The sequence below is a fragment of the Lampetra planeri genome, chromosome 10 (assembly GCF_965212315.1).
Source record: "Lampetra planeri chromosome 10, kcLamPlan1.2.h2, whole genome shotgun sequence".
Lineage (NCBI taxonomy): Eukaryota > Metazoa > Chordata > Hyperoartia > Petromyzontiformes > Petromyzontidae > Lampetra > Lampetra planeri.
In genome coordinates this window covers 1,032,645-1,056,086 of record NC_136116.1, presented here as the reverse complement: position 1 = coordinate 1,056,086, position 23,442 = coordinate 1,032,645, and the positions used below count along the sequence as shown (strand labels likewise).

The window sequence follows — 23,442 nt, the reverse complement described above, 5'->3', positions numbered from 1 at the left end:
GAATCATAATTTAAAAAAATGAAGAAATTAGATGTTACATTTGCAAATTGCTTTCACTAATATTATCTTGTTCATATCCAACAGAGCTTCCAGTCCAGATCTTGGAGCATCTACAGAACGTTGAAGCTGTGGAAGACAGCTCTGCAACTCTGTCCTGCCGCCTCTCCAAACCCAGAGTGGATGTTGAGTGGAGTAAGGACTCCCAGCCCATTCAGCCAGATGTTAAGTTTGAAGTGCACCAGAATGACTTGACTGCAAATTTGACTGTTCACAAACTGGAGCTGGAGGATGCAGGAAGCTACAGCTGCCTGGCCGTGGATCAACAGAGCACAGCCTCTCTCATTGTGTGGGGTGGGTTCAGCTCGAACTTCATTGTTCATATTGAAGGCATACATTTATTATGAATTTCGATTTAAAGCTTTCATGACTGCAGGGATTCATCTTCTTGGTTCTTTCGGTAAAGTCACGTAGAAGGGAAATAATAAAATAATAAAAATGAAACATAAAATAGTTCTCACGACGTTTCGGCCACAACGCAAGCAGCCGTCCTCAGGTGAAGACCAGGTCTGCCGGGGAGACGCTGTCTCGTGACTTTACCGAAAAAACCAAGAAGATAATTACGAATTGTATGACTTTTGAATGTTATTCCTTCATGGAATGTGTTCACAGAAAAGCCAGTGGTATTCACCAAAGGCCTGCAGGATCTGACAGAAGAGGAACTCGGAAACGCTGCGTTTGTGTGCGAGGTATCCAAAGAAGGGGCCTCAGTAACGTGGCAAAAAAATGGTGGGGTGCTTTACCCTGGAGCAAAGTGTGAGATGAGTCAGGATGGAAGAGCGGCCAGACTGGTCCTGCATCACTTGGGCCTGCACGACGCTGGGCAGTACTCCTGTGACACTGGCCATGATGTCACTGCCGCCACGCTAAATGTCACAGGTGATTTAAGCGAGTTAATTTGACGTAAAACATAAGTACGATGTCAATTCTGCATTCACACATTTGGTGACAATACTATAATTTATTTTATTACAAAACACATCCGGATGACAAATGTTTTTTTCTCAGAACCCAACATCTCCATCACGAGGGGCCTGAAGGACTGTGAGGTGTTTGAGCAGGGCTCAGCCATATTCACTTGTGAGATCTCCCACGCTAATATGAAGGAAGCCAAGTGGTCGTTGGCAGACACACCGCTACAGAACAACGAGCTCAATGAGATCAGTGTCACAAATGGCAGGATCCACGTGCTGACTTTAAACCACCTCACTGTAGAGGAGAGTGGCACTGTCAGCTTCAGTGCAAGGAATGCCATTACCTCTGCCCTACTCACTGTCAAACGTAAGGTTTTTTAATTTCTTTCATACTGAAGAAACATGAATTTGAATAACTAAAATCAATTATTTCTATTACCATAATCTTTAACCTACTATTTAATATGTTTACGTTACTTTAAGTACATTTGTATGGTTGTATATTTCACTGTTCGGTTTAAATTACGTTCTTGTGTTGTCCCTACAGATCGTCCAGTCCACATCACGCAGCCACTGCAGGACTCTGAGGCTCATGAGTCTGGGGAGGTGACCTTCCTGTGTGAGCTCTCTGGACCATCTGAGGTCACATGGAGGAAGGCTGGGCGAGTGATGGAGGCCAGCGATCGGGTCCATATGTGGCAGGAGGCCAACACGGCAAGACTCACAATCGTTGGCGTGACCATGGAGGACAAAGGGGAATATTGCTGTGACATTGGGAGTGACAGTTCCACCGCCAAGCTCAATGTACAAGGTTTGTGAATTATAATCAGTATCTTCAAATAAATTAAACATTACACGTGTACATTGTATCACAAATACTGAAATCTTGTTCATATCCAACAGAGATGCCAGTCCAAATCTTGGCACATCTACAGAACGTTGAAGCTGTGGAAGACAGCTCTGCAACTCTGTCCTGCCGCCTCTCCAAATCCAGAGTGGATGTGGAGTGGAGGAAGGACTCCCAGCCCATTCAGCCAGATGATAAATTTGAAGTGCACCAGAAGGACTTCACTGCAAGTTTGACCGTTCACAAACTGGAGCTGGAGGATGCGGGAAGCTACAGCTGCCTGGCCGGGGATCAGCAGAGCACGGCTTCACTCATTGTGTGGGGTGGGTTAAACTCCAAGTATATTGTTTATATTCTTTGTTTTTTTTGGTAAAGTCACGTTGATAGAAAAATAATAATAATAAAAATAAAGTGAATAAAGATAATAAAAGAAAATAATAAAATAAAAATATAAACTTTAATATAGACGGTAGCCTGGTTCTTAATTGGAGTGAGTGTAAAGGCAATCTATGATGACAGACTGTAGCCTGGTTATTAAGTTTGGTGAGTGTACTGGTAGTCTATAATGTAGACTGTAGCAATGGTTATTAAGCTGGGTGAGTGTACTGGCAGTCTATAATGTAGACTGTAGCCTGGTTCTTAACCTGAGTGAGCGTACTGGCAGTCTACAATGTAGACTTATTACTGGTTCTTTCAGTAATAAAAATACAATTTTTAAAATTTTAAACCACGACGTTTCGATCACAACACAAGCGGTCGTCATCAGGAAAATAGGGGGTTAGCCTCTAAAGGCAAACTGTTAATAAAGGTTTAGAGATCGGCATTACCTAAGTGTGTCAATAGCATGGGCGGGGCAGCTAATGTTAATGTAGGAGGAAGACAAGCAACTACACCAATCAAAGGGCTGCCGGCAATCATTGCACCTCGCTCCACACACCCACACTGCTGATGGTGGAGGTTGACAAGAAAACACAAATCAAGTCATGACCCAAAGTGGTTGATGACATCTTTCCAATGATTTCTGAGTTTATAACCTTCCTCTCGGTTGAAATTGTGTCTGTATATATGGATGGCTTCAAGAACAAATCTTTGTTGCTAGCCAGTGGGCTTGCAAAGTACCATCGTCTTAGAGAAATCAATTTCGTGTGAGCCAGCCGCATTAAAATAATGATCAGCCACGGCAGAAGTATTGGTCCTACCGTGTTTCAAACCTGCCTTATGCTGACGAACATGGTCCAAGACATGTCGTTTAGTTTCCCCAATGTAACTGCTGCCGGAGATACAGCTTAGTTTGTAGACGCCGGAATATTGCAAGTCAGGAATCTTGTCCTTCACAGATGGGATCAGATCACGAATCTTATGTACTGTGTTAAATTGGACCGGAATTTTGTATTTGTTTATGATTTTGGAAATATTTTTGGTTACCCCTGCTATGTATGGCAAGGTGATGGTTTTGATTGGATCCTCAGATGGCTCCTTCCTCAAGGTTGGGGTGATGGCTTTGTGGATTGTGTAGTCAGAATATGCATTCACATTGAGAGCTTCGTTGTATTGTTTATACCATTGGAACCTCATTTGCCAGTAAAAAATATGATAATTGTTTTTTTACCCTTCTATCTGGCAACAAAACTGACACCTTTTTTTACAAGGAATCATGTTTGCATAGACCACAATACCTGCAGCCATAATGCAAACAAAAAACATAACTCTGATCATAGAATCACTGTCCTTCAAGTTGATTGGTCCACACCCGAGACAGCTTTCCTTAGAGCCTAGTCTCACATGGGTTGGACCAGTTGACGCCAAAAGGCGCACAACTCAACGACAATGCACCATCAGAGTATGATAGCACGGGGTAAGCATTTACACCATTGGAACCTCATTTGCCAGTAAAAAATATGATAATTGTTTTTTTACCCTTCTATCTGACAACAAAATTGACACTTTTTTTACAAGGAGTCATGTTTGCATAGACCACAATACCTGCAGCCATAATGCAAACAAAAAACATAACTCTGATCATATATTCATTGTCCTTGAAGTTGATTGGTCCACACCCGAGACAGCTTTCCTTAGAGCCTAGTCTCACATGGGTTGAACCAGATGACGCCAAAAGGCGCACAACTCAAAGACAATGCACCATCAGAGTATGAGAGCTCGGGGTAAGCATTTACACCATTGGAACCTCATTTGCCAGTAAAAAATATGATAATTGTTTTTTTACCCTTCTATCTGGCAACAAAACTGACACCTTTTTTTTACAAGGAGTCATGTTTGCATAGACCACAATACCTGCAGCCATAATGCAAACAAAAAACATAACTCTGATCATATAATCACTGTCCTTGACGTTGATTGGTCCACACCCGAGACAGCTTTCCTTAGAGCCTAGTCTCACATGGGTTGGACCAGATGACGCGAAAAGGCGCATAACTCAAAGACAATGCACCATCAGAGTATGAGAGCTCGTGGTAAGCATTTACACCATAGGAACCTCATTTGCCAGTAAAAAATATGATAATTGGTTTTTTACCCTTCTATCTGGCAACAAAACTGACACCTTTTTTTGTGCATATATGATCAGAGTTATGTTTTTTGTTTGCATTATGGCTGCAGGTATTGTGGTCTATGCAAACATGACTCCTTGTAAAAAAAAGGTGTCAGTTTCGTTGCCAGATAGAAGAGTAAAAAAACAATTATTGTATTGTTTTTGTCAATGAAATCCGAATTTTATGATTATTAAATTATGTTTTCATGGAATGTATTCACAGAAAAGCCAGTGGTGTTCACCAAGGGCCTGCAGGATCTGACAGAAGAGGAACTCGGAGACGCTGTGTTTGCGTGTGAGGTGTCCAAAGAGGGGGCCCCAGTAACGTGGCTGAAACATGGTAGGGTGCTTTACCCTGGGGCAAAGTGTGAGATGAGTCAGGATGGAAGAGCAGCCAGACTCGTCCTGCATCACTTGGGCCTGAACGACGCTGGGCAGTACTCCTGTGACACTGGCCACGATGTCACCACCGCCAGGCTCAATGTCACAGGTGATTTATATGATAATGAAAATCATAATTTTGTTTCCCAAGCAAAGCCCGTAGAGCTAAGAAACTCTTATTCAAGGGCAGACAACATCAAATAATTCCACAATAACAGATTTTAAAAACGCACTTAAGAGCAATTATGTTGTAAAATTACATTCACACTTAAACTTCAGGGATTTTAATTAAGTATTTTTATATGAAGACAAAGATGGTAGAATACAGATGCCAAGAGGCGAAACAAGGTGGTTTGTAACACTTTGGGGCAGCTTCGTTAAATGCCTTTGATGCATATTGTGTGCTAAATCTGGGAAATATTAATAGACAATCAGAACGTGCATCGCAGGTTTTTTTGGGTGCCACGGTGGTGAGATGTTAACTACCTCGCCTGGAATACAGGGGGTCGTGATTTCCATCCCAACCCTTAATGCCTGCTGCTGTATATTTGGAGTTTGCATGTTCTCCCTGTTGTTTCGTGGATTTTTCTCCGGGTCCTCCAGTTTTCCCCTCCACATTTAGGAGCATGCGTTTAAAGTATTTGGTTATTATAAATTTCCACACGATAAGCGACTTCATTGAGCAATTTTTGTGGCCAGGTCACTTCTGAAAAATAACGATGTAGCTTAGTAGGCCTGACCTGGTAAAATAAAAAAAATGGTTTAGTTTCAGTTTTGTAATAACAGGTCAGACGAACACAGAGCAGCTCGATGGACAATAGCCTTGTGAATGAAAAGAGCCCTGTAGTGAAAATGTCTTCCACTGTCCAAGAGCACATTGCTCATTTTAGCTTAAACATAATAGCACAATGTAATTATACAATTGTACTTTTTCCTGCCGACGATAATATAATTGGATTTCAATTTCAGAACCCATCATCTCCATCACCAGGGACCTTGAGGATTGTGAGGTGTATGAGCAGGGCTCGGCCATATTCACTTGTGAGATCTCCCACGCTAATGTGAAGGAAGCCAAGTGGTCGTTGGCGGACACACCGCTACAGAACAACGAGCTCAATGAAATCAGTGTCACCAATGGCAGGACCCACGTGCTGACGATTAACCACCTCACGGTGGAGGAGAGTGGCACTGTCAGCTTCAGTGCAAGGAATGCAACTTCCTCTGCTCATCTCACTGTCAAACGTAAGGTTTTGAATCTGGTAGACGAGCATATTTACTATTTTTATCAAACAATTCATAAAAAATGTGTAGTTTATTAAATCCCCCATGATTCATGAACGATTGAATATGTATTCTGATATAATTTGAGCAAATTATCTTTTTATTTTGTCTATACAGAGCGTCCAGTCCACATCACTCAGCCACTGCAGGATGTTGAGGCTCATGAGTCTGGGGAGGTGACCTTTCTTTGTGAGCTGTCTGGACCATCTGAGGTCACATGGAGGAAGGCTGGGCGAGTTATGGAGGCCAGCGATCGGGTCCATATGTGGCAGGAGGCCAACACGGCAAGACTCACAATCCTTGGTGTGACCCTGGACGACAAAGGAGATTATTCGTGTGACATTGGGAGTGACAGCTCTACTGCCAAGCTCATTGTAAAAGGTTTGCCCACTCTTAATTTTTATGAAAATCAATTAAACCACAGAATATGTACATTATAGTTATTAAGCTTTTGTTGTGTTTCACATCCAACAGAGCTGCCAGTCCAGATCTTGGAGCATTTACAGAATGCTGAAGCTGTGGAAGACAGCACTGCAACTCTGTCCTGCCGCCTCTCCAAACCCAGAGTGGATGTGGAGTGGAGGAAGGACTCCCAGCCCATTCAGCCAGATGATAAATTTGAAGTGCACCAGAAGGACTTCACTGCAAGTTTGACCGTTCACAAACTGGAGCTGGAGGATGCGGGAAGCTACAGCTGCCTGGCCGGAGATCAGCAGAGCACAGCCTCTCTCATTGTGTGGGGTGGGTTCAGCTCCAACTTCATTGTTTATATTGAAGGCATACATTAATTATGAATTGTATGACTTTTAAATGTTATTCCTTCATGGAATGTGTTCACAGAGAAGCCAGTGGTGTTCACCAAGGGCCTGCAGGATCTGACAGAAGAGGAACTCGGAGAGGCTGTGTTTGTGTGCGAGGTGTCCAAAGAAGGGGCCCCAGTAACGTGGCTGAAACATGGTGGGGTGCTTTACCCTGGGGCAAAGTGTGAGATGAGTCAGGATGGAAGAGCAGCCAGACTAGTCCTGCATCACTTGGGGCTGCACGACGCTGGGCAGTACTCCTGTGACACTGGCCATGATGTCACCACCGCCAAGCTTAATGTCACAGGTGATTTTTACTGGTCGTTTTGGTAAAAGAAAATAGGACAATGTAAATTATATATTTGCACTTTTGACCCCACAGAAATGTAATGTAATTCCATTTTCAGAACCCATCATCTCTATCATGAAGGCCCTGAAAGACTGTGAGGTGTTTGAGCAGGGCTCGGCTCTATTCACTTGTGAGATCTCCCACGCTAATGTGAAGGAAGTCAAGTGGTCGTTGGCGGACACACCGCTACAGAACAACGAGCTCAATGAAATCAATGTCATAAATGGCAGGACCCATGTGCTGACTTTAAACCATCTCACGGTGGAGGAGAGTGGCACTGTCAGCTTCAGTGCAAGGAATGCAACATCCTCTGCTCAACTCACTGTCAAACGTAAGCTTTTTAATTTTATAACAAGCGTTAATTTTTCTAATTTTTAATCAATATCTGCCCATAAATTACACTTGCTTTTAATTTTTTTCAATGTTTTAATTTTTTTCTGTAAGGCAATATATTTGAATAATTGGTTTAATTGAAATTATTATGTTGTATCCACAGGGCGTCCAGCCCACATCACTCAGCCACTGCAGGACACTGAGGCTTATGAGTCTGGGGAGGTGACCTTCCTGTGTGAGCTGTCTGGACCATCTGAGGTCACATGGAGGAAGGCTGGGCAAATGATGGAGGCCAGCGATCGGGTCCATATATGGCAGCAGGACAAAACGGGAAGACTCACAATCCTTGGTGTGACCAAGAAGGATGGAGTGGAATATTCCTGTCATGTTGGCAGTGACAGCTCGTCTGCTAGGCTGAGTGTAAAAGGTTTGTCAATACAAAATGTAATCTTCGAAAAAATGACGTTACATGTGTAAGTTATTGTTTTGAAACTGGTCTTATTGTTCATATCCAACAGAGCTGCCACTTCAGATCATGGAGCATCTACAGAACGTTGAAGCTGTGGAAGACAGCTCTGCAACTCTGTCCTGCCGCCTCTCCAAACCCAGAGTGGATGTGGAGTGGAGGAAGGACTCCCAGCCCATTCAGCCAGATGATAAATTTGAAGTGCACCAGAAGGACTTCACTGCAAGTTTGACCGTTCACAAACTGGAGCTGGAGGATGCGGGAAGCTACAGCTGCCTGGCCGGCGATCAGCAGAGCACGGCTTCACTCATTGTGTGGGGTGGGTTCAGCTTTTAAAAACAACTTTAATTTTCAAAAATATGTTTCATTCATATTATTTATATTATTTAAAATTTTTGTTCATCCATGATATTTCTTTGTACAGAGAAGCCAGTGGTGTTCACCAAGGGCCTGCAGGATCTGACTGAAGAGGAACTCGGAGACGCTGTGTTTGTGTGCGAGGTGTCCAAAGAAGAGGCCCCAGTAACGTGGCTGAAACATGGTGGGGTGCTTTACCCTGGAGCAAAGTGTGAGATGAGTCAGGATGGAAGAGCGGCCAGACTGGTCCTGCATCACCTGGGCCTGCACGACGCTGGGCAGTACTCCTGTGACACTGGCCACGATGTCACCACCGCCAGGCTCAATGTCATAGGTGTGTCTAATTGCACACTTCATTGGCCATACATAATAAATGGGTTTGTTTCATATTGAGACTTTTATTCTCACTGTGGCCCTTATTCCAAGCTTGGCGCACGTGTACCACAGTGTGTACTTGAATTCACTTTGCTAGAGTGCATGTCATGTCTGTTTGTCCTGAGGGTGACCATGGGTTGTTGTTTTTTGTATTTTCTAGAGCTTCCCGTGGAGGTGCTCGGCTGCATTCAGGATGTGGAAGTTACTGCAGGTGAGAGAGAGTGGCTTGTGTTTCTGTTCCCTGTGTTAAGGGTTACGTAGCCGTTATTGTATTCACAGTAGACGGACCTCTCACTGCGGTGCTGTCTCGCCGGCGTGTTCTGTGTCCAGGCGCCTGCGCTGCGTTCGAATGCACACTGTCGAATCGGTGCGCAGACGTCGAGTGGTGGCTGGGTGACGTACGGTTGCAGGACAACGAGCTTAACCAGATGAGCGTTCGTGATGAGCGAACTCACGTGCTCACCATGGTGCAACTCTCCCTGGAGGACTCTGGCACTCTCACCTTCCGGGCCAGAAGAGCCTCGTCCTCCGCCACACTTACCGTTAAAAGTAAGGCACTCATTACTCACACAGTAATTGCCACAAATTAAACACGATACCTTGCTGATTTTGTCAAGGAGCATGAACCATCACGTGAACTCCGGTTATCCTCGTAGCAGCTTTTGGCTCGCCATTCAACAAAGATGGTCACTGCATTTCAGGCTTTTAGATACGCTTCTGTGGCCATCTGGAATATAAAAAAGCCACGAGAGTTATGCATTTTAAAATCTAGATTTAAAACTCATTTCAATAGAAATAATTTTTGTGTCAAGGTTGTTGTCCTTCTTCCACACTTCCGATTAGCGTGGCTGGCTACCTCCAGTGTGAAAGAAGTTCAACATACATACATACAGTCTGTCTTTAGATTGCCATAGATGGAGTCATCAGTGAATCGCATACAGAACATCCTATGGCAGAGGCAGTTATATTCTACAGCATTGGACAATTACGAATCGCCTGCAGTGTGACTGTGGTCACCAATTTCAAACCATAGACCACAAAGCAACGCCACTGCCCACTTCGATCATTCGCCGGCAGCGGTTCAAATATTCATCAGGCTACTCCTGAAACCTTGACATAACAAATAAACATTGCAGATCAACTCCCCTCCATAGGCAGAAGAATGGTCAGTTGAGATTCTTAATATTTTTTGCCGAGCTTCATGAAATGTAAGGTTGCTTTAGTGTACGTTTTTGGACCAACATATTCCCAGACTGAGCTTTGTTGGCTTTGGCGAGCAAAGGGGATGAGTGTGCGGTCCGCGCCCTTCACACTTTGTCGGTGATCTGTTGCTACGCCTGCAAGGGCGTCCTGTGCTGGTGGTGGAGCCGCTGCTCCCAGTCACCGTCGAGGAGACGGATGAAGCCACGCTGTCCTGCCGCCTCTCCGAGACGGCCCCCGTGAGCTGGAGGAGAGAGGCCTCGGCGCTGGAGCCCGGCAACCGCGTGCGCATGGCGGTGGACAGCGAAGGCACGGCGAGCCTGCGGATCGCACCGGTCGCGGTGGACGACGCGGGCGTCTACACCTGTGAGACGCAGGATGACAGCACCTCTGCCCCTCTCACCGTCACAGGTGAGGGATGCGAGTGGAGCACAGCCAGTGCGAGGATCACAAATGAATGACTCTTAAGGGGGGTTTTTTCAATCACGGTTGTTGAGCACAGGCTGAAATGTCCAAAATTCCGAACAGCCAGCAAGAAAGGGCACGAGCAGTTGTAAGAACTTGGCGGAAGAGATGATGGGAGGGGATTCCAAAGTCTTGTATTGCAAGGAGAGAAGCAGAAAGGGAAGTGTCGTGACCTGCAGTTTGGTGGTTGAACACAGTATGAGTGAGGCAAAACAGTCAGTCTGGTAGACCTCAACATGGGTGGAGGAATAAACGAGTGCACATCATTTGAACAATTACCATGGTACAAAATGGGACCTTTTTGCCAACATCAAAGTATGAAAAACAATAAGAATAGGTTTTACCCTTTCTAGCAATAACACAGGTGTTAAGATGTTCAAACACCAAATAGAAACCTTTTATAAAGAATCAAGTCTGCATTAACCACATGTACTTGTGGCGAACATGCAAACAAGCATGCTCTGATAATTATCAATGCATTCTCTTTGAAACTGCTCACCCCGAGCTATAAATTATCTGGTAGTGCATTGCCTCTGTACTGTTCACCTTGTGGCGTTCTCTGGTCTCTGGTCTGACGCTCGTGAGACTAGGCCCTAAATAAGGCTGTCTCTGGTGTCGGGCAATCAGTTTCAAAGACAATGCACACATTATCAGAGCATGTTCGTTTGCATGTTCACTACAATTACGTGTGGTTAATGCGGACATGATTCCTTGCAAAAGGATTCTATTCGGTGTTTGAACCTCTTAACACCTGTTTTATTGCCAGAAAAGGTAAAACCCATTCTTCTTTTTCTTTCATAATAACCGTGGTAGTAGCGACAGAAGAGCGATAGGGAGGTGACTGACCGTCATTGAGCGAGTGACTGGAGTAAATCCGTGAGTGCTGGATCGTTGTATTCGAAGCTCGTTCTCGTGAGTAAGGCTTGAGGTGTAGGGAAAGCTGGTACCGTTTACCACAGAGTCGCGTGCTGACACACGCAGCCAGAGGTGATACATTTCTTGATCCTCAGAAAAAGTAGCCGTCTTCACGGAGGGCCTGAAGGACCTCGTGCAGGAGGAGAAGACGGAGGCGACGCTGGCGTGCGAGCTATCGCGGGCGGACGTGCCCGTCGCGTGGAGCAAGGACGCGACGCCGCTCCCGTCGGGGCACAAGCACGGCTTCCTGCGCGACGGCTGCTCGGCTGTGCTGCTCATCCCTGAGCTGAGCCTGTTGGACGCCGGGGAGTACTCCTGCCACACAGGGCACGACCACACCTCGGCGGTGCTCACCGTCACGGGTGACTTTCCCACGCGTGCGCGCACGCGCGTGCGCGCTCGTGGCTTCCGTTGGGGGGGGAGAGGTGGCGCAGTGTTTTGTGTAATGCGCCTCGAACCCTGTGACTTGGGTTCGGTTCCTGGCCACGCGTAGAACGGGTTCTGGGATTCCCCTAGTTCGACTCAGCCTCACATGAGTACCTAGTGAGATGTTTAAACATCCCACTAGAGAGATAAAAGCGGCCAGGCGTGGTGCTGGCCACCTACCCCCTTCGTGTGCCGTGCCAGCCTTCATAGGTGCTCACTAACAGCACTTGCCCCAACAATTTGTTAAGGCTATACGGGGGATATTTGTCTTTGTGAGCAATACCACTCTCCATGATTTAAAAAGAAAAAAGGGGGTGATTTTCGTCTTCAACGGCAGTGGCACTCACGGCGATGACCTGCCGGCAAAACATCAGAAAAAATAGTGACCGAACTGACTGCTGTTGACCCCTTGTTGCAGAGAGGGACATCCAGATCGTGCAGCAGCTGCAGGACACGGAGGTGTGCGAGGGCGAAGCGGCGTGCTTCACCTGCGAGCTCTCCCACGAGCACGTCGATGACGCACGGTGGATGCGGGGAGAAAGACGGCTGGAGAGCGACGCGAGTCACGAGATCACGGTGGAGGGAAGGACCCACAGGCTCGTGCTGCTCAGCCCAGGCCCGCAGGACGGAGGCCCCGTCGGCTTCTGGGCCGGCCATGCCGCCAGCTCGGCGATGCTCACCGTGAACAGTACGCTTGGCTCGGTGCAGCCGCCACCTTTCTCCTGTGCAACGTCGCCACGTGTTAGTTGGGCCATCGTGTCAGATAGGTGGTCAGTAGATGGCAGTTCAGAAAGTCGGTTTGTGAATTTGTCTGTGCGGGACTTCAGTGGTATCCGCTCCGTATATTTCAGTTTCCTCCCCCTATAAAATATGCCCTTGAAAAGAAAGGACAAACATCCGTGTAAAACCTTCCCTGGATAAATAAACGATGTTAATGTTGTTTTATCCACCAATGGCCATCAGCTAAAGAACGGCCGCGACTGAAACACTCAACGCGAGTGACCATTCCCTGTCTCCCTCGGCAGAGCGGCCGGTGAAGGTGGTGGTACCCCTATCGGACACGGTGGCGGAGGAGCGGTCCTCGGTGACCCTCGAGTGCGAGCTGTCGGAGCCGGCGGCCGTGTCGTGGCTGCGGGACGGAGCGGCGGTGCCACCCAGCGAGCGCGTCGTCACGGAGCAGCACGGCTCGCTCGCGCGCCTCGCCATCCGCCACGTCGCGTTGGACGACAGCGGCATGTACACCTGCAAGAGCGGGGATGCCGTCACCACCTGCATCCTCGGGGTCACAGGTTGAATGCCCACCGTCAGCGCCGCCCGCGTTAACGTCGCACCGCTCCGGCACGGACAGCAGGCAGTGCTAACGGCCTACACAATATAAACAGCACACAGCACCTCCAGCAGACAGCACGAGCAGCCGACAATGTGAACAAAATAAAAACGCACACGTAGCACTGGCACGGACAGAAGATAGCACAGGCAGCAGAACGCACAGACAGCAGGCGGCACAGGCAACAGATAGCACAAACAGCACAGATAGCAGTCGCCAAAATCATTGTGCCTCCTGGCCTGCTGAAGAACACATCAAAGCGAGCACTGTTTTTTGTGTATTTTAGCGATTTGATCAGTCAGCAGCGTGGAGAAAGCTGCAACTCACGCGGGCGTCCCTCTTTTCAATCTCTCTGTTGGACGAGGCAGCGTGGCACACGGAGGTGCGGCGTGGCCTGTCGGACGTGAGCGTGGCGCCAGGAGAGCCGGCGCACTTCTCCTGCCAGTTCAACCGCGCGCTGCCGCCCACGGAAGTGGCGTGGTTCGTGAACGGCGTCGCGGTCGGGGCGGAGGCCGATGCGTCGCCCCTGTGGGAGCGGAGACAGGAGGGCGCCACCTGCTCCCTGCTGCTCCACTTCGCCCAGCCCCAGCACAGCGGGGAGGTGAAGTGCGAGGCGAGGGACGCTGTCTCCCGCGCCGCCCTCACGGTCTCCGGTAAGCGCACGCTCACGCGCCTGTGCTAAGCACACACTTAACCTGGCCGCACGGTCGAAACACGCACGCCAAACATAGTCTCGGCAGGCGTGTGCACTCTACACACGCTCAACCTGGGCACACTCTAATTCAGGGGGCGGTAACCAAAATATCGAGAGCGATTTCTTTTCAAATTCGGTATAAAACGTAATATTTCAAGAGCCTCAATGCATGTGACTACGAGCCGATCCTTAAGGAGCCGCATGCGGGTTGCCCACCCGTGCTCTCGATGCACAATATAGGCACATGCTCTCGACACACACCCGATACAGGAATTCCCCTACGTGTGCTCGCAAGCGCGCACCTCAGAGTCGTGCAGGGTGTCACAAAGCTCATCTTGCTCGCAGTGAAAATTAAAGTTGTAATTTGGAAATGAGGAACTCGCTTATTTCTGGATTAGCACTCTTCCACGAAGCACCGTCAGGAATCCCTCAATGAGCAAAGTAACGGCATTGCTCTGAGGCTCCGTGCGCATCCATTTTCCATCGGCCCCCCTCCCCCCCCATCCTCTCACAGCGGGCCCCCCCGAGCCGCCCGAGGACGCCGAGGTGATCGTCGTGACGCGGCACTCGGTCACGGTGTCGTGGGTGGCGCCGCAGGCGGACCGTGGCAGCAGGGTGACGGGCTACTGGGTGGAGATGTTCCCGTCGACAGACAGGTGCTGGATCCCGTGCCACGGGCAGCCCCTGCGGAGCACCCGGCTCACCGTGCAGAACCTGCTCCCCGACATCTCCTACTGCTTCCGCGTCTTCGCCGTCAATCAGCACGGCCGCAGCAAGGCCATGCAGCTCCCGCAGAGCGTGCGCCTCGGTGAGCCGCGGCACCTCGCTCACACGGCACCCCGGCGGCGGCGCGCTCGCCCATCGACGCGCAGATTCGCAGATCGACTGGCAGGCCGGCCCTGGTTATCACAGTGATGATTTACGAGGACATCAACACGTGCCAAGTGCTTGCCGGTGTAACACTCCGCTGCTCCTGATGCGGTCATCTGGCTTGACCACCTGAATGTGAAATTGTAGTAGTTGCGCTGCATCTACGTCAGCCATGGGAAAGATGTGACATAATTCAAAAAGGGTAGGCGATTACGTGCCCAGCATCATGGTCCAAATTTGCCTAATTCGAAAACTTTGCACTGCAAATTGGGATTAAGTACAGCAACATCACCCCCTGCAGTGAAACTCCTGCTGACTATGTGAAAAACAGCACCTTCGTGATAGCCTCGCGCGACGAGAATGGTGAAAATATCAAATGTACGAAATGCTTTTTATCTGCGTTGACTTTACATCCATGCGATTTCCACGGTTGGCTGTGTAGCTGCTGCTATTTGGAGATGGAAAATGTTTGTGTTTCACTGTGGACGGCTGTACTTAAAAGAGTAAGAGCAGAATTGCTCGTGCCATCCCCTGCTCAGTTAAAGGGTACATATTTGATGTTTGCACCTTCGAAAAACCAGTAGCGTTGGAGCTGCGGGCATAACACAATCTTTCCATTGAGCCTCCTGCATCCAGCATAGACTGGCGCAGCAGTGCCTGCATTCTGCTGAGCGTGGCGCCGCCACCACCGCTGTGTTGTGTGTAGAGTACACGGAACGCTCACCACGGAGCGCCGAGGTGGAGGAGAAGGAGCAGAAGCAGCGGGAAGAGCAGCAGGAGGTAGGTCCTCGGCTACTGTGTGCGATGAGCAAATATCACCCCGGACCACTACACGGAAAGCACCAACCTGGTTCCACTACTCGCACAAGAGGTGATTTTTGCCTTGGTTGCTTATGGGGCCACTGACTCTTAGTCTATCACTCAACCCCTCTGGCCATCTCGAACCATCGCTTGTGTCATCCGTTGCTTATATGTTCTTGGTCTGTCATGCCTGCCCGCTGTGACGTTATATAAACGCCTACCAGCCACGGTGAATTTGAAAAACCAGACATGGTGAAAATGACATCTGTCCGGCCCCACCTGGCTTGAGCTTTGCAAGACGCCAGAGAGAGTTCAATGAGACCGCCGTGTTCAGATGAAGGCCTGGCCTCGACGGGGACCGAGTGAGTTGGCGGGTGGTGAGGCGGGGTAGGGTGGCGCGAGTTGGTGGGCAGCGAAGTGATGGAGAGCCCCTGCCCGTGCGCGTGCCAGGCGGTGTTTCGCGACTACAGGAGCCAAAAAGAGCAGGAGCCGCAGGCGGAGTTAGGCGACGCTCAGGGGCCCGTTCTGCTGGAGCCCACTCGCACCAGCCTCCGGCGCTTCCTCATCACGCGCCAGTCCACCGAGGAGTCCTACACCGAAGAGGTGCAATAGCATGCGCGCGTGCACACAGCTACGCACGCAAACGCACAAGGTGTGCAGAAGCCGGAGGTGTAATACCCCTGAGGCCATTTTGTTTCCTGTAGGACATTGCCTTCGATGTCACCGATTTCAATGGCTAGGCTTTCCAACTGAGGTTGAAAACATTTATATGCATCAGCTCTGTCATCCAGTCATAATGGGGGGGGACATGATAACTCCCGTAGAGATGATCCAATGTGAACCAACCTGCAGTGAAAAGTTATTTTGCTTTTAGGGACCTTGTTGAAAACCAACCACATAGATTTAAAGATTATTGCCCAAAATTTGGAGACACAAACCAGAGCAAATATGCAGACGCATTGCTCCCACCGAGAAACCCTGTCAGCTTCCATACCGCTACGTAAATACTGGGCAAAACGTTACATAATCCACGCACGTTAACGAGCCTCTTCAACCCGCTGGTTTTACGGTCGACAAGGGCACGCGGTGCCGCTCGCTCTGACCCATGGACGAGAGTGACGAGGTGCTTCCCGTCCGCAGCCGAGCGAGGCCACCCCCGAGGCTGAAGACGAGACGCAGCAGGAGCAGCAGCTGACGTCGGAGCAGACATACCGCGAGGACGAGCACTACATCTACATCACCTTCCTGGACGCTGGAGAGGCACACCTGGCAGCCGGGAGCTTCCGCAAGCTCTTTGGACTACAGGTCACCAGCGTGACAAGTCGCATGATCGCCCCGCCAGTCTTTTTTCATTTAACATTGAGATGTGTGTTGCTGTTTTCGTATACTTGGCCATCATCCAACAGTGGATTGATCATCACTGATGTTGATTTACTTTAGTGATAGCCAGATCTTCCCGCTTCATCGTAATGGTTATCCATGTAGCTGTCGTTTGTTTGGCCCGGATCCTTGGCAGATCCTTCAATGATACAAGCGACGCTTCCCAAGCGACGGAGCTTGAGAACTCCTGCCCCTCGCCCCTTCACTTTGTGTGAATGAACCAGTAGATCACGTGTGTGTATATAGACACGTATGAAACGTACGCAGTCTGATGTAATCATCTGAGTGTGGGAGATCGATCGCCGCAGTCCGTACGCTCTGCGACGGTGCGAATGGGCGGAGGGCGTGCTGCTGACTGTGCCGTGGCGGCGCGATGCGCAGGGCTCGCCGGTGGAGGTGAACCTGCTGGAGAAGGGTCCCGGCGGGGCAGCCGAGGTGCGCGTCAGCAAGCAGCCCGTCCTGCCGAGCCCGGCCACCAGGCGCCGCCGCCTGCTTCTCGGGCACGTGCTGGCGCATTCGTGCCCGAGGCTTCCCACGGAGCACGGCGAGCACAGCGCCAGCGGGCAGAACGACAGCGGTAGGCGAGCACGCGGCCTGTGCAACGGGGCCCCTTTCTGTTGAAGGGCACCCATGCACGCACTGTCGGCGCATCAACAGCAATGCCCGCGAGGTGTGGGACTGCACATCGAATAGCGGAGCTGCACCGTCGCCGCATGGCTTGTAATTAACAGTGGGAAACGTACAATTACTAAGCTGATGTATGTTGTGACGCGGTGGTTGGTGTTGATGTATGTTGTGATGCGATGGTTGGTGTTGATGTATGTTGTGTCTTTGTCGGGCAGCGCCCTGGTTTCTGCGGAAGCTGCGGAGCCAGGAGCTGCTGCTGCGCCAGCAGGTGACGCTGCACTGCGCCGTGGCCGGACTACCCACCCCCGTCGTGCGCTGGTACAAGGACGGGCGGCACCTGGAGACGAGCAAACACTACGAGATCAGCGCCCGCGAGGACGGGAGGCACCGGCTCGTGATCCAGGCGTGCGGGCCCCAGGACGCCGGCGTGTACCGCTGCGTGGCCGAGAACCGCGCCGGCATCGCCTCCAGCCGTGCGGAGCTGCACCTGGACGGTGAGCTACGGATTTGCCGATCGCGCCCTCTGATTTCTCGGTGGGTCGTCGAGCGCAATGTTACCAAAGGTACTTCGCCGGGGGTTTGGTGCGAGCGAGAAGCGCGTTCTGGAAAGCGCCATCGCCGCCGCTGTGTCCTAGTGACGTTGTTCATTGTCCCCGCAGCATCCGGGGACGCCGGTGGAGCGGGCCTGTTCGCCGCTGCTGGTGCTACTTTATCGAGGTGAGCGCGGGTCGCAGGAGTTTGCACCAGCATCCAGCAGAGCCTCGGTGTGGCAATCGTCGTTATTAGGACGGCAGGGTAGCACGGTGGCCATACTCGTGCCTCATGGCAAGAAGGACCTGGGTTTGATTCCCGAATGGGTGCCTTTTTGTGTGGAGTTTGTACGTTCTCCTCCTGTTCTTCAGCTTCTCTGGTTTCTTTCCGTAGCTAAAACAAATCCACTGCAGCTGAAATTAGCCAAACATCACAATGGTGAACATTTTACTGCAAATGACTCAATTAGGGTTACATTTAACAAGCTCACTTCCTACTGCTAAAAACTTGGCAGGACCCTCCTGAAAAAATTATCTCGTGACTCTGTGAGGCCTTGCTGGGTGAACGGCTCTGTGTGCCTCTCGCTCGCAGGGACCAATCGGAGAAGGTTCTTGAGTCTCAGGTGGAGGAAGAACCTCCCCAGTTTACACAGGAACTGCAAGACACGTATGTGTCCGCTGGCGCTCAGAACGTCAGCCTGTCCGTCAGAGTCACAGGTGGGCGGGCCACGCACACGCACCACGCACCACGCACCACGCACACGCACGACAGCAGCCGCGGCGCCGCTCCGCTCGCTGGTGCTTGTTGGCACGTGGGTGCCGGTCTCTCTGCACTGTGGATTGTTTAGAGTCGGTGGTCCCGTGCGTGTCTGGACGTCTACGAATGCGTCCGTATGTCTGCATGAGTGGGTTAGGGCTCTGCCTCTGAGTGTGTCTATGTTTATGTGACTGTGTCTCTGTTCATTTCAATGTGTCCTTGTCATTGTGTCTGTCTCTTCTTGATTGTACCCTTGTCTGTGTGTCCATATCAGTATGTCCGTGCCAACATATCCTTATACTTGTGTGTGTGTCCATGTCTTCATGTTGGTGTCCATGTGTCCTGTCCTGCAGGTTCTTTTTGTCCACGTCTGTGCGTCTATTGCGTTGTCTTTGTGGTCGTGCAGTGGTTAGCGTTACGCTGCACTACAAACCCGGCGACGCGCGTTCAATTCCCGCTCACGGTTAATACCAGTGACGATTATCTGAACCGGTCCTGGGCCTCCGTTAGGTCGATCCAGCCTAAAATGAGTACCTGGTGCAGTGTGTAAACATCCTCACTAGAGAGACAAAGGTAGCCGGGCGTGGTGCTGGACACCCACCCCCTCGTGTGGCATTCCAGCCCTCAAAGGTGCTCGCTAACAGCACTTGGCCCAACAGCCTATTAAAGCTGCGCGGGGGATATTTGTCTGTTTGTTGTGCCCATGTCGGTGTGAGCGACCGTGTCCGTCCGCCCTGGTATTCCCGTCTGCATCATCGCTGCGTGCGCTCTCGCGCTCCCCGCCCCGCACGGCATGCAGGCTCCCCGGCCCCGCGGCTCTACTGGTTCAAGGACGGGCGGCCTCTGCCCAGCTCCCAGCGGCTGCAGGTGTGTCAGGTGGGCACGCGGCACGTGCTCACGATCGACCCCCTGCTGCCCGAGGATTTCGCGGAGTACGCCGTGTGCGCCAGCAGCATGGCTGGTTGCGTTTACACCTCGGCCTTCCTCCTCCTGCAGGGTCAGCCAAACGCCACTTGCGGCTTCTCCACTGCCCGCAACTTACCAATAACCTCCCACCCCTCACCTCCCACCGCTCACCTCCCCCCCTCACCTCCCACCCCTCACCTCCCCCTCCTCACCTTCCACCCCCTCCCCCCCCCCCCATCTTCCCCCCCCTCACCTCCCCCCCCTCACCTCCCACCGCTCACCTCCCCCCCTCACCTCCCACCCCTCACCTCCCACCGCTCACCTTCCACCCCCTCACCTCCCACCCCCTCATCTCCCCCCCTGACCTCCCCCCCCCTCCACTCCCCCCCCCTCACCTCCCACCGCTCACCTCCCCCCCTCCACTCCCCCCCTTCTCACTTCCACTCCCCCCCTCACCTCCCCCCCTCACCTCCCACCGCTCACCTTCCACTGCCACATTTTGCACCCTGATCTATCGATTACTGAATGAGGGATTCTCTCAATGTCGAGAGATAGAATTTGAGAAGCACTTCATTGTGTGTGTGCGCGTGTGTGTGTGTGTGTGGTGGATATTGTGCCACCTTCCAGCCCCAGAGACTGCGGAAGCAAAGGCAGAAGTGAGACCCAAGGGTGAAGGTGAGATAAGATGAACAATAATGGCTGTGACACACACTCACACACACCAACTTCTGCAACAAATCAGACAAGTTGCATGTAGCAGAACAGTTTCCACGAAGAGACTCTAATAATACATTTGAGATATCAAATGGCAAGAGACTTGTGGGTCGCCCAAAACGTTAATTCAAGGACGTTGCACACGCGTGAATCTCAAAAGACTCTGACATCAACGTCAATGAATGCAAAGTTCTGGCAAGAGAAAGGCACACAGGATCACGGCACAGCTCCCCCCATACGAACGCGTGCCCTCAGCGCAAGGCACCATCAGGCAGCCTCGTCAACAAACAGAAGTCATCAAGCCATGACAGGACCGCAGCCAATCACAGATGCGACAAATGCAATAGCAGCTTCTGTCGTCCCAGGATCGGCCTTTTCAGTCGTTGCAGGAGACGTGCAAATACTTTAAATCCTTGCGAAAAAGTGAAACATGAAAACCCATTGTCATTCTGCTGACGAACGGACGCCATGGAATATACTTATCCGGGAAAGCCCGGCTGCGTCTCAAGTTTATTTTAAAGGATGCTCCTGCACCAGGATGTTTAGCCAATTATATATTCAGGAGCGTTTAGGTCAGCGTCTGCACATTGCTTTCATATTTAGATGTTTTGTGAATACAAACTGCATCAAACTGTAGCCAATAAAACGTGGAAATTGTGTAAACTATGACACAGCCATGGTTGGCCATGGTGCTGATGCTGCCGGGTGCAGGCCTGTGTACGGACACGGGCGTGTGTTGCGTACGTGTGTGTGCGTGGCACAGTTGGCACAGTGCGGGGCACAACTGGTGCATCTGCCAGTCATCTCAGTCAACCCATGGCACCTGGGTCTGTCCCGTGACCTCCTGTCAGTGAGCCTTCGCCGTGGGGATGTCACCGCCACTTAGTGGCAAATGGCGGCTGTTGTTGTTGTGTGTGCGTGTGTGTGTATGTGTGGGGAGTGGTAGGGTAGCTGTTAGTGTGCTGCGCTACGAACCTGGCGAACCGGGTTCGACTCCCGCTCACGGCCAACACCAGTGACGATAATCTAAACCGGTCCTGGGCCTCAAATGAGTACCTGGTGCGATGTGTGAACATCGCAACTAGGGAGACAAAGGCGGCTGGGCGTGGTGCTGGCCACCCACCTCCTCGTGTGCTGTGCCGGCCTTCATAGGTGCTCGCTAACAGCACGTGCCCCTACAGTCTGTTACAGACCACACGGGGGATCTTTGTCTTTATCTTTCTGTGTGTGTGTGTGCGCGCGGACTGCCGTTCCCAGCGCTGGAGAGTCTGGTGCCACCGCGGTTCCTCGAGAGGTTCACCAACAGGCGCGTGCCGCGCGGAGCGAGCGTCACACTCGGCGTCATCCTCGAGGGTACGGAGACCCGGCCCTCCCTCGCCTCCACCAGGGGTTCACTCCGCGTCCCCCAGCCCCCAGTGACGGCCTCTGTGTATTGTATAAGCGTGTTTATGCACGACGATGATGATGATTCATATTCCCCATCTCTTATGTGTGGTACACAGTTTTATAAATGCATCGTGAGTGCAAAAATACATGTCAGCCAAACAAATCTGCATCGTTAGACATTTTACACACAGCAGCAACAACACACCTTAAGCCATTCTCATTCTGCTGCTGGATGAAATCATCCGCATGGTCCACCACTGCAGGTGACGCTGCTGCCAAAGGTCGTTTGCGGGAGGCACCCGGCAGGGGAACATGTGGAGCCCCCTGCCATGCCGTACCACCCTCCCCCCCTTCACAACCCCCCTCACCGCCCACCTCGTGACGACGCAAGCAAAATGCCGGTCGGCGTGTTCTCCGTGCGCCCAGGCTGCCCGGAGCCGCTGGTGACGTGGCTGAAGGAGGAGTCCCCAGACAAGGTGCACCGGATAAAGGCGACGACGGAAGGGTTTCGTCTGACGAGCAGCGCGCCCGCACACAGCCTGTGCATCCCGCGGGTGGCACCACACCACGCCAGCAGCTACACCTGCATCGCCAGCAACTCCGCGGGGCAGGCCATCTGCACGGCGAACGTGGAGGTGCTGCCTGGTACGCCTCGCGAGGGCGCCATCCAAACCGGCACGGCGTTGTCGTCTTTAAAGGAGGGTGCAGATGTCAATCGGCTGAGCATTGAAGTCACCCACGGCTCGAGGCAGCCGGCCGCCTGGCACGGAAGTCATAGCGCTGAGCTGGCGCGGCCAAGGTCCTGGGTTTGAACCCAGGCGGCCACCTGTGGTTAAACCGGGCTCTCGAGTTGATGGTTTCAGCCCAGTCACCAACGAAAGACCATCTCGTTCAATTTGGCATTGCGTGTATTTTGCCGAAATTCCTGGTCTGAGAATGAAACTGGCGGTTTGACTGCCATGCGATGGGCATTACTGTCATGGCGGAGTGGCTGCCCTCGACTGTGACGCGCAAGGCGTGTGCGCGACGCTGGGGGGGGTCGTTGGGGTGGTTGCGGTGGTCTTGACGCAATTTCACCGTTGCTCCTCCAGATCGAGGGCCCAGTGGGGACAGCGAAGTGCGGTCGGCGATGAAGCACGAGCATCTCTCTTACATCCTCAAGAGGTGGGAGGGGTGGTGAGAAGTGGGGGGGGGGGGGGGCTGGGGCTGAGCACATCCACCTCCTTGGTGCCGCCTTCATGCGACGGCACCAAGATCGCGTGCGTGTGGACGTTCCGTCCGCCTCGACCTCACCATAAAATGAACAATTTATTTAGATTTGGTCATACTGACCATGGACGAGAGCATTACGTGCCTCAGAAGATTTCTGTGTGGACAGATTTACAAGACAAAAAAAGACGACGGTTTAATTAAATAACCAAGACACGGAGCTGTTCACGTCCACGTAACTAAGCAGGAATTCTCTCAAGGTTGGAGGTAATGTGCGGCAGCGGTAACGGCCTCATCATGTTGCGCAGGAGCGCACTCAGCAATCCAGTCGCAAATGCCAGTTTAATGATTCTTCTGTTTGTTGTCAGGTCGACAGGAGGTGACGCTGCAGGACAAGTGCCCAAGAAGAGCAGCGGTGAGTCTCGTGTGTGCGGCTGGGATTTGTGAGCTCGTCCGTCCCCAACAGGGATTTGCCTAAGGCCACCGAGCTGCGATTTATCTGGCATTAGCGAGCCAAGCGCTTATCA

General features: G+C 51.2%; 1 protein-coding gene across 1 annotated transcript in view; it reads left to right on the top strand.

Annotated features, from left to right (window-relative positions):
* The window catches only part of LOC144721123 (obscurin-like), a 119,323-nt gene that overhangs the window by 78,648 nt on the left and 17,233 nt on the right, over positions 1-23,442 (top strand). Inside the window, exons 106-138 of the mRNA XM_078598518.1 lie at positions 85-351; positions 670-936; positions 1,066-1,338; positions 1,519-1,782; positions 1,875-2,141; positions 4,590-4,856; positions 5,717-5,989; positions 6,146-6,409; positions 6,503-6,769; positions 6,869-7,135; positions 7,236-7,508; positions 7,674-7,937; positions 8,029-8,295; positions 8,401-8,667; positions 8,869-8,919; positions 9,084-9,200; positions 10,053-10,319; positions 11,384-11,650; positions 12,133-12,402; positions 12,740-13,003; positions 13,410-13,694; positions 14,250-14,543; positions 15,312-15,385; positions 15,857-16,009; positions 16,547-16,747; positions 17,168-17,363; positions 17,629-17,907; positions 18,073-18,130; positions 18,536-18,660; positions 21,578-21,673; positions 22,133-22,351; positions 22,798-22,870; positions 23,284-23,330. Of these exons, the coding sequence (XP_078454644.1) occupies positions 85-351; positions 670-936; positions 1,066-1,338; positions 1,519-1,782; positions 1,875-2,141; positions 4,590-4,856; positions 5,717-5,989; positions 6,146-6,409; positions 6,503-6,769; positions 6,869-7,135; positions 7,236-7,508; positions 7,674-7,937; positions 8,029-8,295; positions 8,401-8,667; positions 8,869-8,919; positions 9,084-9,200; positions 10,053-10,319; positions 11,384-11,650; positions 12,133-12,402; positions 12,740-13,003; positions 13,410-13,694; positions 14,250-14,543; positions 15,312-15,385; positions 15,857-16,009; positions 16,547-16,747; positions 17,168-17,363; positions 17,629-17,907; positions 18,073-18,130; positions 18,536-18,660; positions 21,578-21,673; positions 22,133-22,351; positions 22,798-22,870; positions 23,284-23,330 (7,083 nt within the window). The remainder of the gene's footprint in view (positions 1-84; positions 352-669; positions 937-1,065; positions 1,339-1,518; positions 1,783-1,874; positions 2,142-4,589; positions 4,857-5,716; positions 5,990-6,145; positions 6,410-6,502; positions 6,770-6,868; positions 7,136-7,235; positions 7,509-7,673; positions 7,938-8,028; positions 8,296-8,400; positions 8,668-8,868; positions 8,920-9,083; positions 9,201-10,052; positions 10,320-11,383; positions 11,651-12,132; positions 12,403-12,739; positions 13,004-13,409; positions 13,695-14,249; positions 14,544-15,311; positions 15,386-15,856; positions 16,010-16,546; positions 16,748-17,167; positions 17,364-17,628; positions 17,908-18,072; positions 18,131-18,535; positions 18,661-21,577; positions 21,674-22,132; positions 22,352-22,797; positions 22,871-23,283; positions 23,331-23,442) is intronic.